The sequence below is a fragment of the Sus scrofa genome, chromosome 15, assembly GCF_054392235.1.
Source record: "Sus scrofa isolate SSC_HxYL_T2T_F1_AM1 chromosome 15, Sscrofa_HxYL_maternal_Yorkshire_Landrace_v2.0, whole genome shotgun sequence".
Taxonomy (NCBI): Eukaryota; Metazoa; Chordata; class Mammalia; order Artiodactyla; family Suidae; genus Sus; species Sus scrofa.
This window is the reverse complement of record NC_139397.1, coordinates 58211113-58225616: the sequence shown is the minus strand read 5'-3', so window position 1 is coordinate 58225616 and position 14504 is coordinate 58211113. Positions and strand designations below refer to the sequence as shown.

General features: G+C 40.7%; 1 protein-coding gene across 50 annotated transcripts in view; it reads right to left on the bottom strand.

Annotated features, from left to right (window-relative positions):
• TENM3 (teneurin transmembrane protein 3) overlaps positions 1–14504 on the bottom strand; it is a 2581468-nt gene that overhangs the window by 329874 nt on the left and 2237090 nt on the right. For 8 of the 50 annotated variants that reach the window (XM_021076373.2, XM_085000927.1, XM_085000928.1 and 5 more), the window contains exon 1: positions 3929–4210. The exons of 30 other annotated variants lie outside the window; for them this stretch is intronic. In XM_021076373.2, the coding sequence (XP_020932032.2) occupies positions 3929–3938 (10 nt within the window). In that variant the 5' untranslated portion in view covers positions 3939–4210. Of the gene's footprint in view, positions 1–3208; positions 3573–3928; positions 4211–14504 lie in introns of those variants that run through there. 12 more of the 50 variants (XM_085000935.1, XM_085000936.1, XM_085000937.1 and 9 more) reach the window with 2 other exon arrangements.

Below are 14504 nucleotides of genomic sequence, written 5' to 3'. Positions count from 1 at the left end.
GATTTGTCCAGATCAACATGACATAGCAAACATCTTTATAATAATCCTAACCTAAACTTTTGGGAACCCACTCACTCCTCTTGCCTATTCCTCTAACAGCCCTCATCAGTCCATCCTTTACCATAATTTGTAGTATAGCTGTTGCTGGATTAGCTGAGAGCCAGGTCACTGGAAGATCTAACTCATTAAACTATGCCCAGAGTTGTGGCTTGGGTTTTTCACCCTATGTAGAAGCTCTGGTATAACCCAGAAGGGTATAGTTAACTTTATATTAAAAAAAAAAAAAAAAAAGCCCAAATCCTATTGCCCCTCATTTACTTATCTACTTTCTCCCTATGACCTATCACTCTATCTCCTTGGCGGCACCAAATTCACAACATCCAAGCATCCTTAAGGAAAAATATCCTATTTCTTAAAATGTGTGGTGCTAAGGCACTCCTATCTGGGATAAGGTAGAATAATTATAACCACATTTAAACGACACATGTATGCAGGTGTGTATGCATCTATACATTTGCAAAGAGTAAGAAATCCAAAGTCAGGCAGTGATATACCATATTGGTGTAAAATTTAAAGTTTTTTTAAAATGAAGGAAAAGTTAATAAAAATTACTCAACTATACAGATATTTAAGACAAATATACTGCCCTATATTCACCATTTATACATTCTAGACTGTCAGAAAGGTGGTTTGTTAAAAATCTTTGTTCACAATGGTTTAAAGTCTCGAAAACAAAATAAATTATAAACATAAAGAGACTGATGTTCCAAAGCCCAATCTCTTAATTGCTGATCAGAGCTGAAAATAGATCTTTTTTCTCTACTAATTGAATGAGTCTTGTTAAACCTTTTGAAATGCACTTTAGAAAATGCAAGAATACAGCTTAGAACAGGTTCTTTAATTTGGGTCATTTTCTGTTACTTGCAGTAGTGACGGGTGCTTAGCAACGCTGTTCTGGTGGCCCTTTTAAGGAAATGAATACCTGGAATACAGCATTTTAATCTATTTTACGACATTAATTATCAAGATCACTGCATTTAGACAGTGCCTCCTTTGCCACTTCCCTACATTATGAAAGAAAGGAGTCCCGTGATAAATTGAATATGTTATCTCAGATGACAGACGATCCTATGCACACACACCCCCCCACCACCAAGTAAAAAAAAAAAAAATAGACATAAAAACTAGCAGTAAACAGAAGTCAAAGAAAGGGTGAGTTTAAACATTTAGACAGAGATCTTACACTGGAGATTAGGGTTCAGACATCTCTAAGAGTCCATAGGAAGTCGCTTTTCTCTTTCTAAATCTTTGAGGAAAATTAAATTCTACTATGCCACACACTAGGCCATGGATATCTAAGAAACGTAATATGATACAGCTGAAATGTCCTAAGATTTTATTTGGTAAAGATTTGCTGAACCTTTTAAATATTGATTTCATAAGAGGATTTTTTTTTTTACATGAGACACGTTCACAAGAACATTATTTAAATCGTGACTGAGTTATTCCCTTCATATTTATTTTACTGTTCTCAGAGGACTGACTACCAAAAAGACAAGGAAACCAGGTAAAATAATGAGTTTTTAAGAACTCAAACTGCCATGTTATACTCTGTAAATACGCCCTCCATTCAAATCTTATTCATAATCAGCAGAACAGCTTTAAGAAAGTAATCATTAAAAACATTTGGAATACTGCTTTCTTTTTTTTTTTTTCCTGGTCTCAATTATCATTGTTAAAAGTTCAACTTTTCTAACTTTTCCCCCACAATTACACAACTCATTGTAGGATTTCTTGTCCCGAAGAAGGAAGGGGCCACAAATCTTAATACCATCATCCTTCTCAATCTTCACAGCTAATAAGAAATCAAGTGATTCTCTCCTTGTCTAGAATGTATCCTAATTTCAGTCCTTAATGGCCAATTTTTAAAAGCTTTTTGAGAAAGAAACCAGGTAAACAATCTGCCATCATGTTTTCTAAGTTTCTGACCGTTAAGGTAGAATCAGCATTTGTTTAAATGAAACATGCTACATAGTTGATTTTGAATTTATCACTGAACTGTGTAAATCACAGCATAAAACGGCATAACACCAAAAATTCAAGTTTTTTAACCTCTTGAAACAGATGGACTCCACTTGAGGTTTGAGGGTTTTGAACAGTACAGTTGCATTTTAATGCCTGGGAAGCCGGGGAAAGAACAACGTGCATGGCACACAGACAGTATAGGCTGCATTAAAATATTCTCCTCCAGGGAGGGAGGCTTAGTAAGTTAGCTGTATTTCTAAAATGCCTTCTCTGGATATTTTCAATCCTTTCTTAAGGGTTACTTTAGCAATTAGCACGCAGAGGTCTCTGGATGGCTCTCAGAAACACTGAAAACCGGAGAACAAAAGGTTTATTTTAAAAATGAAAACCCTGGCTTGTACAACTCCAGACGTGAATCTGCTTTCAATTACTGAAAATATTTCCACTTCAGTGGAAGGGGATCAAATCTGAAACTACACCATCTTAAGGCACTGAATTTGATTACATTAGGCTTCCAGAAGACAGACTGACTCTGTGACACGGGCACACCTATTCGGCATAGAGCATTTAGCAGATATTCCAGAGATAGAGACGGTAACATAGGGAGAGTCAGAAAATGTGATTTCTCCTCCTGAGAGCTGCCAGCGATCTTTGTTCTCCTTTATTAAAATACACGCATAAACGGCAAAGTGGTTTTCACTTTAATAGACGGTGCGCAAGTTTTCCCAAATCACTCCCAACTACTTCTTCCACGGGAGTAACCTGCATCGAAGCACAACGGTAAAGTTGGGTTTCTTTTAGACTCTGCTTTTCAAAACCTTCTGGCAAAAATCACACGCTAGGTATTTCGCAGGAAATAAACTGCTCTTTTAATCATCAGCCAGATTATTTTGTGCCTTTCCCCCTATTAAGCCATTGGCATGATAGATTTTTAGTTCATGAAACCGAACGAAGGGCTGATGAATTTCAGCTCCGTGCAGATTTTGAAACCTCTCAGACATAAAGGATCCAGAATCGCTCTAGCTAAGATGTGCTCCCCACGAAGCCAACAGGACACACCGCAAAAGTCACATTATGCAGGAAAAAACCAGCTTTTCCTCCGGTTTAGGACTGGACACTACTCATCAAATACCCCCTCATTAAAAATACCGGGAACAAAAGACTCCATTCTCCCCGCAGCTACCTGCAACGCTGCGAGTCCTCGAGAAAGTTCAGCCTCCACCTCCTCTAAATCCTCAAAAGTGGCCCTTTAAGGGTTAAAATGCCACCTCATTTCAGATGCTAATACTGCCTCGGCCCCGACTCGAACCCGCGCGGAGCCGCCGCCTCCCTTCCCGACGCCACCGGGGAGGAGAGCCTGGCCGCCGCTGCCGCGGTCCCCGAGCGCGAAGCAGCAACAGAGCCGCGCGAAGAACCGCGCGAGGAGCCGCCCAGGCCTCGGAGCCACTGCCGCCGCTGCTCACCCACCTTGCCGCGGCGCGCCCTCGCTGTGGCCGTGCGGAGCGGAGCCCGGCGCTGCCAAGTTGCCTCGGTCTGGAGCGTATCATGTTACAGCGCCGGGCTCGGGGCTCCGGCTGCGAGCGGCAGCCAGACATGATAGGCTGAGGCTCCTCTGTTTACACCCGGCCGCCGAGGGGGCGGCGGCGGCGCTTAACCCCTTCGCGCCGGGCTGGGCCGCCGCCGCCGCCCCGCCGGCCCCGCGCCCCGCCGCCCGGGCTCCCGGCCGCCGCCCCCTGACCCTCTTCCACTCGCGCGCACACACGCGCACACACACACACAAGCACGCGCGCCCGGACATCCCCCCAGCCATGCCCCACACCAAGAGTGTGAAAACTGCCCCCCAAACTGGTTCCAGGCATGCTCTAAAGACCCTGATCGGAGGGAGACACACGCACACGCTCACCATCAGACATCAATATTCCCTCCTGGGGTTTTTCAGATTGCTGTAGGTTTTTCCAAATAGGTTTTCTCCAGAAGCACGACTTTGCGGGGCTCACAAAAGAACCTCTTTCCCAGCACGTGAGTGAATCCCGACCCCTGATCTGCTACCCTTCTAGCCTCACGCAGTTGCGGTGTGGACTTCATCCGAATGCCGGTGGTGGCCGCACGCTCCCCTCGTCGCAACGAAACTAAGTCCTGGAGCTGGCGGGACGCGCTGCGCTGGGCAGACGGGGGTCCGCGAAGCGGGAGGGGTCGCCGATGGGGCCTGAAGTCCGGCGCCGGCGGGCGCGCGCGACGTGTGCATGCGTGTGCGTGTGTGTGCGCGCGTGTGTGTGTCTCGCTTGGGAACCGCAGCGGGGACGGGCTCAGCCAGGGTCGCCCCTCGGCCTGGGCTGCTGAGGCTTGGCTACCGAAGTCAGCTTAGGGGCCCACCGGCCGGTGGCGGGGCTGCCTCGCGCCCCCCTCGTGCTCACCGAGGTTCCGCACCCGGGGTAAAGAAAGAAAGGGGGGGGTCCCCTGAAGCTGGAGGCACGTGGTCCCGTGGCCTAAGCGAACTCTACATGCCAAGCCAGGGCTGGACAGCCCTGATCTGGAATACCTAATGTGGCATTCTAACTAGCTTTACTTTTAAATGCAAGACACTTCGATATCGCAAGGTCTTACGTTTTTCTTTTTAAAAATTGCCTTTTTCTCCCTCTAGATCCACTTTTATCATTATTTTTGCATTGCCTCCAGGCCAAAGTCACTCCTTCCTTTAATTTCTCTTTTTTCTAGAACATTCCATCCCCTTCTGCTTCTTCCTCCATTAAACTAAGAATGAAATGACGGGCAGTTCATGACTTTTTAGACTCACCCATTTCTTCAAATTCCCTCCAAACCTCGCAAGTATTTTTATGAATAAACAAAGAAAACAAGCAGCACTTTATATTACAATGCTAGCCTAGTATCAATCAGCATATTCCCACATCATTAGATGTCCTGCCACATTTTAACTATCATCTAAAAATAGTAAACCAAAAATGAATACTTAAGAAAGGATCAGTTCCCTTCATTATGAATAAGATCCAAGAAAAAATATATTCTCTCATTTCCATGATTCAACAACAGTGATTTCTTTTTCCTCTTTAGATTATCTTTTCCTTGACTTTTGTCACTTTTTCCATGTAATGCTACAGCCATGAGACTACAGGCTCACCTACCTCTTGGTGGATACGTTTCCTTTCCAATTTTCGTTACCATCTAACACATCCGCTGTCATTCATGGAAAAATGTCATGTTGCTCAGTGTTTAAGCAAAGTCTCTTGCACCTTAGGGTTCTTGTCTTTCAATAACAATGGCTCTTCTAAAATTACCACTCCCAAACATTCTCTTACATGATTATCACAAATGTCATGCCTATTCTTCCCTGTATGATCAATATATTCACTCCTTAATTAGGACATCATTAAGATATCAGAGAAATGATTTAAACATTCCTTTGACACAGTCTAGATTTCGAAGCTACTTCAAGGTTTTGAAATTCTCTTTATAAAATTGGGTCAAAAAATAGAACAATAGATATTTTGTGGGGCACTGAAAGACTTCTAAGTTCTTAAGCGAATATCTTCCTAAGTCATAATATTTTGAAAAGGATGCTTTCACAAATCACTTAATGTGTGTGACTCTTCCGGGTGGGGGAAGGGGGGGTGCCTGAGGTAATTGCAAATAAACATTGTGTAACAATTTAGGCCTGGAAACGAAAAAAAGTGTATGCAATTGAAATCTTAGAAGAATTAAATAGGTTGCACCTTGAGAATTTGTGGGGACCCAGGGGTTTGTGTGTGCTTCACATATGTACCCCTGGCTTTTCGATGACCCAGGTTAGCAGATCTGGATTTGGACTTGAACATTAGGAAACAGGAAGATGAAGACTCTAATTGAAGAATGAAAGGTTTTAACGTCTTAAATCACCGTTTGGGTCAAGATGAATCTCAAGAAGACTGATATTCGGCATGCTCATTTCTCCAGATAAATGCTATGTAAATTGGTCACTGATGGATAGCATTTATTAAAATTCCAATTTAAAATGCTAATTAAGCCATGCCCATCTATAAATATCAGATACAGGTTAGGTAAATTTTTATACTGGACTACATTGGAATATTCTACATGTATACCTAGGTCTACCTTTTCTGAATACAAAACTAATTATTTTCAAATTGGACAAAGACATTATCCTTTGAGGATGATCAAGGGCTGACTTTGAACACAGCCGAGTGGCAGCGGCAGCCCCTGGAGAGGGAGAGGGAGAGATGGGGTTTGAAACAGTGGTTTTAAACAGTTTGTATTGCTGAAAAGAGAAGGCTTGCTTCTGAGTACATCTTCCTAAGAAAAGATACAAGGTTTTGTGACCACACCCATCCATGCCTTAAATCACTATCTTTTAAATATAGGAGTCCACTGAAGAGTCCTGTAGAGACATATAATAAGGCACACATTAAACTTCCATTTTCATCTACCATAGTTTGCCATATTGATGCTGTCAGGAATAATTAGCATTATGGATACTGCCTTCTATAACTTAAGCATTTCTTGTCAGAGATCTGCAGAATTCCCCGCAGTTCCATGAGCAGACACTATCAAATATGTTGAATTATGTGGCTATTTTATGTTGTGAATAAATAACCACATGGACTCATACTTGTGCTGTTAAATGAATTTTACTTATAACTGAATTCAGTTCTTTAGGCATAAAAGCCTAATGACTGCACACCACAAGGAAGATTTTTAAAAATGCATGAACCAAATCAAATCAAAGCAAATTGTATTTAAAAAAAAAAAAAAAAAACTCCACGAGTGAGCTGTTACTTCAAATTGGCACCAACTTAGCTTTAATATTAAGAATTCTTCTGACCTCTCTCTGCTTAGGCCAAAAACCTTGAAGAAAAAGCAGAATTTAACCAAAACTGAGATGATTATCTTCTTGCTAATGATTAAGAACTGAATCCATATCATCAGAGATGCTCATACAAAATCATAAGCCAACACTTTCAGCTATGTTAAATATACGAATATGATAAAAACTAACATTGAGCATTTCATATAACTTTCACTATATTGAGCATTTTTATTAATTCTCTAAAGCCCCAAAGAAAATGATAATAATATTATTATCCCATTTTACAGATGAGGAAACCAGAGCTTAAAGAGGTTAATAATGGCCCCCATAGTTACAAAGTGCCAGAGACTAAAGGCAGCCCCACATCCTGAGCCAGACACTGAAACCATTTCACTAAATACTAAGTATTGACTCAATAGTAAAAACTGGTCTTAGGAGTGTAGTTCACTTTCTAAATAAAATATATCAGGGTAAGCCATACCAAAGGTTTGAAAACATGATATTTAATTTAAAAAAACTGATAATTGTGGATTCGAAGGGAGGGGAAAGAAGGGGCATGACATCTAATTTCTCCTGCGTTTTAAAGCTATGTTTAGAGTTACAGTAATAAGTAATACACATATGAGTATTCTATGCAAGCTGGAATCTTAGAAATGAAATAGTTAATAAACTTTCCTGAACACTTACTTGATTTAGGGGTTGGCATACATCAATATGTATCTGTCACTCTAGAATGTAGTTTGTCTAAATGACTTTGTTAAAAATGATACACTTATTTATAATTTTTTCTTTCTTAAATAACAAATATGTCAAAGAAACTGTTTATGTCTCCAAAATTACAGTGTACTGATATCAACTGGTACCTAATAATTTTACAATTAATTTAGTACATGCTTTTTTTTTTTTTCCTTTTGTTTTTTGAGGGCCACACCCACAGTGTATGGAGGTTCCCAGGCTAGGGATCCAATCAGAGCTACAGCTGCCAGCCTACGCCACAGCCACACCAACGCCAGATCCTCAACCCACTGAGCGAAGCCAGGGATCGAACCTGCAACCTCATGTTTCCTAGTTTGATTTGTTTCCGCTGTGCCATGACGGGAACTCCAGTACTTGCTTTAAATAAAATTTTAGACTTTAGCCTCTGTTTTGCAAAGTGTTATTTTGTCAGTAGCACGAAAATCTCTAATAGCCATGTGTACTCTATTACAAACTGAAATAAATTGTATTTAAAATCATATTTCTGGGTCCTTTTCCCAATAAAGTTCAGTTATCATTTACACTGGAACAGAAATACAGGTTTGAAAGAAAGGCTTATAATAAAGGCCAAGTTATAATTTTTCACAGATGTCTACAGTAAATCTAAAAGACTAGCATAATATCTAGATGATTCTTTCATTTAACATACAGAAAAATCCACCCACCATATAGCTATTTATTTCACAACTGTCTGAAATGACCCACATCCAAAATCATTTCTAAATGATAAGTTGTCTTTATTTTTAGAAGTGTTATGTTATTTCACCAAAACCACAAATGCCTGAGAGCTGATCCATGATGAAGACCTACGACTCTTGCTTTATCTCCAGTCATGTTTATTGTGCATCAAAAGAACTGATTCTGATGTCCTAACTCGGGGGTGAGCCTGGTTAGGAGCATCCTGGGTCCTCCACAGCCTGGGCAGTCAAGGGGGAAGGGGCAGCAGGACCTGGGAATATGTAATGAGGTCTGCACTCCTTGCAGGGGACAGTCAAGATAATACACTGTATCCAAGAGGCTTAGTGAGTGTCAGCCCTGAACTGGCAAATATCCAAGAGGGAAGGAAGAGGGTGATGAAGGGTTTCTCCTTCCTGGGGGCAGCAGGACCTGGCAGGAAGACAGGGCTTTAAGAGAATCCAGATGGCCAGCAAGAGTTAGCCGGGGGTACTGATGCCAGGAACTGGGGACATAGCAAGCGCTGAGGGCTCAAGTCAAGCCACTCAATGTCCAAGTCAATGTTACATGGGATTCAGTGATAGAGTAGTACATGGAACCAAGGTTCTATGTGTGAGTCAACCTGGCCAAGACAGAAGGAGGGCTACTCAGCCTTGGCAGGCAGGACTCAAGGTCTACAAGGAGCAAGATGCATTCCCAGGCCCACCCATGGATGGCAGTGTTTGTCCATGCTTGGCAAATGACTGGGGTTCAACTTGTAGGTTTTGAAAATAAGCATATGTTGGTAGTGGGAGGGGGGGGGGTCCTTTGAAAGTCCATGCTAAAGAAATGTAAATGTGATAAATAAAAATGATCGAATTGTGTTAATTCCTTTCATCTGGACTCTCTGCCTCCCACCATCTATCCACTCATAGAACCCCAAAGTGTATTTTTGCCTTAGTTCTCAAAAACAAACACTTGCAGTTAAATGTCAAAAAGCTAGACCATGTATCTTTAAAATTAAAGATATTACCACAAATAATTTGTTTTCTTTGTCCAAATGCTAAGAATTACTTATTTATTGATGGCTGGTGATGGAGTGATGTTGCCATGTGCATAGCTCTCCATAGAGACAACAGGTCAAATCCCTCATGTCACGGGTGGATAGAAGACAGTCACTCTTTAAAGTTTGTAATATCAAAAATTTTCCCAAGAACCCATAGGTATTAAGGTGATTTTTTACAAATAGTTTATTTACCATGTCTTTGTGGATAAACAAATCTGATAATCAATAATGTATTCATTTTTGCTGTTTTCACAACATAGTCCCATGAAACAAGGTTTTAACGATTTTTCTCTATTTTGTGAACATAATTATCTCTCTGCATTTACCTTTTTTTTTTTTTTTTTTTGGCTGTTCCCATGGCACATGGAAATTCCTGGGCTAGGGCTCAACTTCTCACCACAGCAGCAATCTGAGCCACAACAGTGACAAGGTTGGATCCTTAACCCACTGAACCGCCAGGGAACCCCCCTCTGCACTAACTTTTTTATGCCATTTTGGATGTAAGCATATACTTTATACTTATGCTTTGCGCCTTGCCAATTCTTTTTTATGAGCTGGCTTGGAAGTCAGCGCCTCCATTTAGCCTTTCCTGATCCACCAAGAAGACTGTAAGGGCCCTTCTTTTGGGGTTCCCATTGAACTCTCTAAGTATTCTTTCCTAACATTCATCATTCTATATTCTTATCCTGCTGCCTGTGGACTCTCTTATAACTCCTAGACCATCAACACAAGAAGGGGGGGACCATTTATTTGCTGCTTCCCCAGCATTTAGCAGAGTGCATTGCACACAGGAGACAGGAAAAATATCCTGGTTTGGGGGTGGGTAGGTGAATGGATCATTGGAAACACAATCGACATGGAAGAAAGTGCTTGTTAATTAAAATGGTTCTATCACTTGTATTGATCATTTGTATTATTTGGTTATGTTATTCTCCCACCCCAAACACACACACACACACACACACACACACACACACACACACACACACTCCCCAACTGAATCTAACCGAGCCTAACTGCCTTTTCTAGGACAGAGACTGTGACCTAATGGCATCATTGGTAGTTTGAGGTCACTATTTTTTAAAAATATAAATGTGTACTTTTTCATTATAAAATCACAAGATTATAAAACAACATAATACATGATCTAATTCATTCCTATCTTTCTGGATCCCCAGCCACAGATGAATCTATTTGTTTTTTAAAAAAAGCCTTTCCACTATGCCATGTGCTCTTCAAGTAATACATTACGAGATTTTACATTGTTTACCATGAGAATTTCTATTTTGTGAATCTCTAGCTTAAATCTTTAAAGCCACAATGTATGCTCAAATGCCCTTGCTCAAGTGTCAGTAGAACCAAGGAGCAGCTGGTCACTATTTTCCCAATAAGGGCCCCTCATATGCCTAAAGATGATTATCCTTAAATCTTCCCTTCAGATCCACATGGTCATGCTAACTAATCTCCATTATTATTTTATTTTACATTATTTTATCATTTCCTCATGGGTCTAATTTATTTTCATCTCTTTCATCATCTTAATGGCTCTTCTCTGAACCTCCTTTGTAGAATGTGGGGGTGGGATGTTGTCGAGAACCACAACCTCTACCAGGCTTTAGATTTAGAGACCTAGGCCAGGGAGGAGAAGAAAGTCCTATGAGAAGACAAAGAGAAAGGAAATAGAGAGTGAAGCATGCTTTTCATTGGCTATCTCTCTTGAAGCGTGCCAGCAAGGAGTTGAGCAATGGAAAGAAGGGTGTTCGTTCTGTAATGTGCTATTTACTACCCCATTTCGGAACAGTGATATATATTTTTAAAATTTTGTTTTTTATTAGAGTATACTTAATTTACAGTGTTGTGTCAATTTCTGCTGTAGAGCATAGTGACCTAATCATACATATATATACAGTCTTTTTCTCATACTATCTTTCATCATTTTCTATCCCTGTGCTGTACAGCAGGACCTCATTCCTTATCCATTCTAAATGCAATAGTTTGCATCTACCAACCCCAAACTCCCCGTCCACCCCACTTCCTCCCCTCTCCCACTTGGCAACCACTAGTCTGTTCTCTACGTCCCTGAGTCTGTTTCTGTAGTGATGATATTTATGAGAGTAGATGAGTATTGAGAAAATAGATGAGATAAGAGGCAATGAGAAAGCAATAGGCCAAGCCTGAATCTTGGGTGCTGCTGACACACACAGGGGCCACAGGGAGGAAGTCCTAGCACCAAGAGACACAGAAGGCCAAGGAGAGGAGATAGGAGGGAAAGCAGTACAGAATAACAAAGGAAACTCAGTGGAGAGGTTTCAAGAACAGAGGCAGGGAGTGAGGGGGATGATGGTTAACAAAGCAACGTGTCACAGGTGAACAATTTTGACCACTGGAGTAAAGCTCTTGGAATTGGCAGGAGGAAGCAACTTGTGACCCAAAGAAGAACAATTTCCAGGAGTTCCCACTGTGGCTAAGGGGTAATGAACCCAACTAGTATCCATGAGGATGCAGGTTCAATTCCTTGCCTAGCTTAGTGGGTTAAGGATCCCACGTTGCTGTGGCTGTGGTGTAGGTTGGCAGCTACAGCTCCGATTCGACCCCTAGCCTGGGAACTTCTGTATGCCACAGGTGTGACCCTAAAAAAGATGACAAAAAAAAAAAAGAAGAAGAAGAACAATTTCTAGCAGAGTGATAGGGTGAATGCCAGATTTAGTGTGGGTAAATATGCAAGAGGATGGAGGGGAAATGGAGAAGCTAGTTTACAAACCAGTTTCCATCTTAAAAAACGTCGACTCCCACTTATTCAATGCCTGTTATGTACCCGAAACACTTTGGGTACTTTAGCATGAGATGCCATTTTTAAACCTCACAGGGCAAGACAAGTTTAAAACTAATTTAGAAAACCATATCTCCATTATTTAAAATACTCTGTAGGGAAAATATTCTTTTAGGCAAATTTCTACCCAGGATTTGTCTCAGTTCGTTAAAAAAAAAAAAAAAAAAAGAGTGTGCTTAGGGTCTTGCTAGAGGCAACTTGAGCAGCTTATGGGAAATCATGTAAAGATATACATTAAGTATCATATGAGAAGAAATGAGTTCTCTAGAAGTGGGGAGGGGAGAAGATAAAGTAAAAAGACAGGTAGAAACAGAGGGTGTCAGGTAAGGAAAACTCTAGTTTATCTAGTCTTAGGTGAGAGGAAGCTTTAGGGACTGTTTCTTTTAGGAGAACAGGCACAAGGGAATTAGGTCTTTCCAAAGATCTAGAATAACTGAAAAGCAAAATAAGGACATCTATTTAATTGATGCAGAGCAAGGTGACTCTTACTCCTGAGGTCACCCATGGCAGAAAAAAAGATCTGAACCACTAAGGCAAGTGGTGAAGAAGTGAAGAGTTTGACATCAGACTGTGTAGGTGTTTCAGAGCCTACCATCCTTGGTGGCAACTGGACTCTGAAATAGAAACTACTGTGAAAATAGGTGGAACTATATGTTATTTTTGGCCAAAGGCCTTTTTTGCAAGATCTTCCAAAAAAGGTTTGCACAGTGTGATCCTTCAAATGAATTTTAAAGATTAAGGCAGAACAAGTTAGAGTATTTTAGAATTAATTTCATCATATTACTCATTAGGCCAATATATCACTGTGTCACTTTTACTATAGAGTCTGAGATAGTTTTCCTTCAGACGATATAGGCGTCCAGAATAAGTAAAAAGACTCTCAGAGTCAGGGTTAAGTCTATCTAGGTCGAATAACTGTGCCTTTTTGCCTATATTCTAGAATGGAGGTTGGAAAAATTTTCCTTCAAGGAATCTATGGCAGGTTTTCAGAAAGATGGTTAGAATGAGGAATTTTTTTAACTAGGGGAAAAAAAAGTCAGATTAGCTTGTGATTAATAGAAATGTATGAGGAGTGAGAAAGATCCTAAATTACAGCAAGGCATTCACTGCATAAAAAAGCTTATTCTATTGCTTGGTGATTATTTCCAGCAATTTGAATAAAAACAGGTAGTGTCACAATCAGTGTCAGGAAAATTTGTGGCCATAATTCAGATAAGCAGGTATCTTTTTTCCACACCTTGGATGACGTGCACAGACCCCACAGAAACAGATGATAAAATGGGCTCAATGAAAAAGAAAAGACCCTCAGAGGAACAAAGTAACTTCAATAGTTTGCATATTGAGACCAGTGAAGACACATCTATGGTCCACCATTCAGGGACTTCTCCACTTCTCCATAAATTCCCTGGGAATCAGGAAGCCTGGGTTCCAGATATGGCACTTCTGACTGGCTGTTTGACCTGGCCAAATTTCTAATTTATCTGGGTATCAATTTTTCCCTCTGTAAAAAGGACGTCTTTCAGGTCTTCTGAATCCTTTTAATGGCCATGAAGAAATTTCTTCCAGCTACTTTAATATCCTAGGATAAGAGTATTAAGTTACCCAATATTTAAATTCATTTCTCATTTTCTTAATATTTTTCTTTTTTCCACTCTGGTTTTCCATTGCCCTGATTGTTTTCTTGCCTGTCCATCCACTAACAGCATAAAGGTTAAGCTTTCGTTTGTTTATTTTGAAGAATGAGTTAAAAGGGCCCACTCCGTCTTTTCCAAATGTTGACTTCTTAAGACAGATGTGATTTAGAAAACAGCTACATTCATCTTTATTCTACTCCATATAATGACATTCAATGTGTTAAGATATCGGCCACATCCCAAAGCCTCTAAGAGGTTCTTTACTTCCTAAGAACAGCACTAGCAATTTTTTTTAGAAGTCCAGAGAGGTAACAGGTTTATGTGTGAGCTGTATTACCATATGCTTGTTATCATATTGTTTGTTACTGTATTGTTGGAGGCAACCATATCTATTTATTCACCCTAGCAAAGATTTACATCTTTTGCAAGGTCTCTCTCTTCCAACGCATCTGTATCTTATCAGCAACTTCAAGTAAGGTGGTCTCTACAAATAGGAGGCTCTTGGTAGATACAGTTTAGCACATAGCACTAGTTTCCTGCCTTGCAGGATCATGTAGCATCACTAAACAATAGGATCCAAAGGAAACTTAAAGCTCCTTACTGAACCCCCTTGCCTTCTCACAGGGCAGCTGCTGAGTATGACCCTGAAGACAACCATCTCCGCTATTTATTTGCGATCCTAAATATTGTTAACAGGATCCTCCCATATTCCCTGAAGCA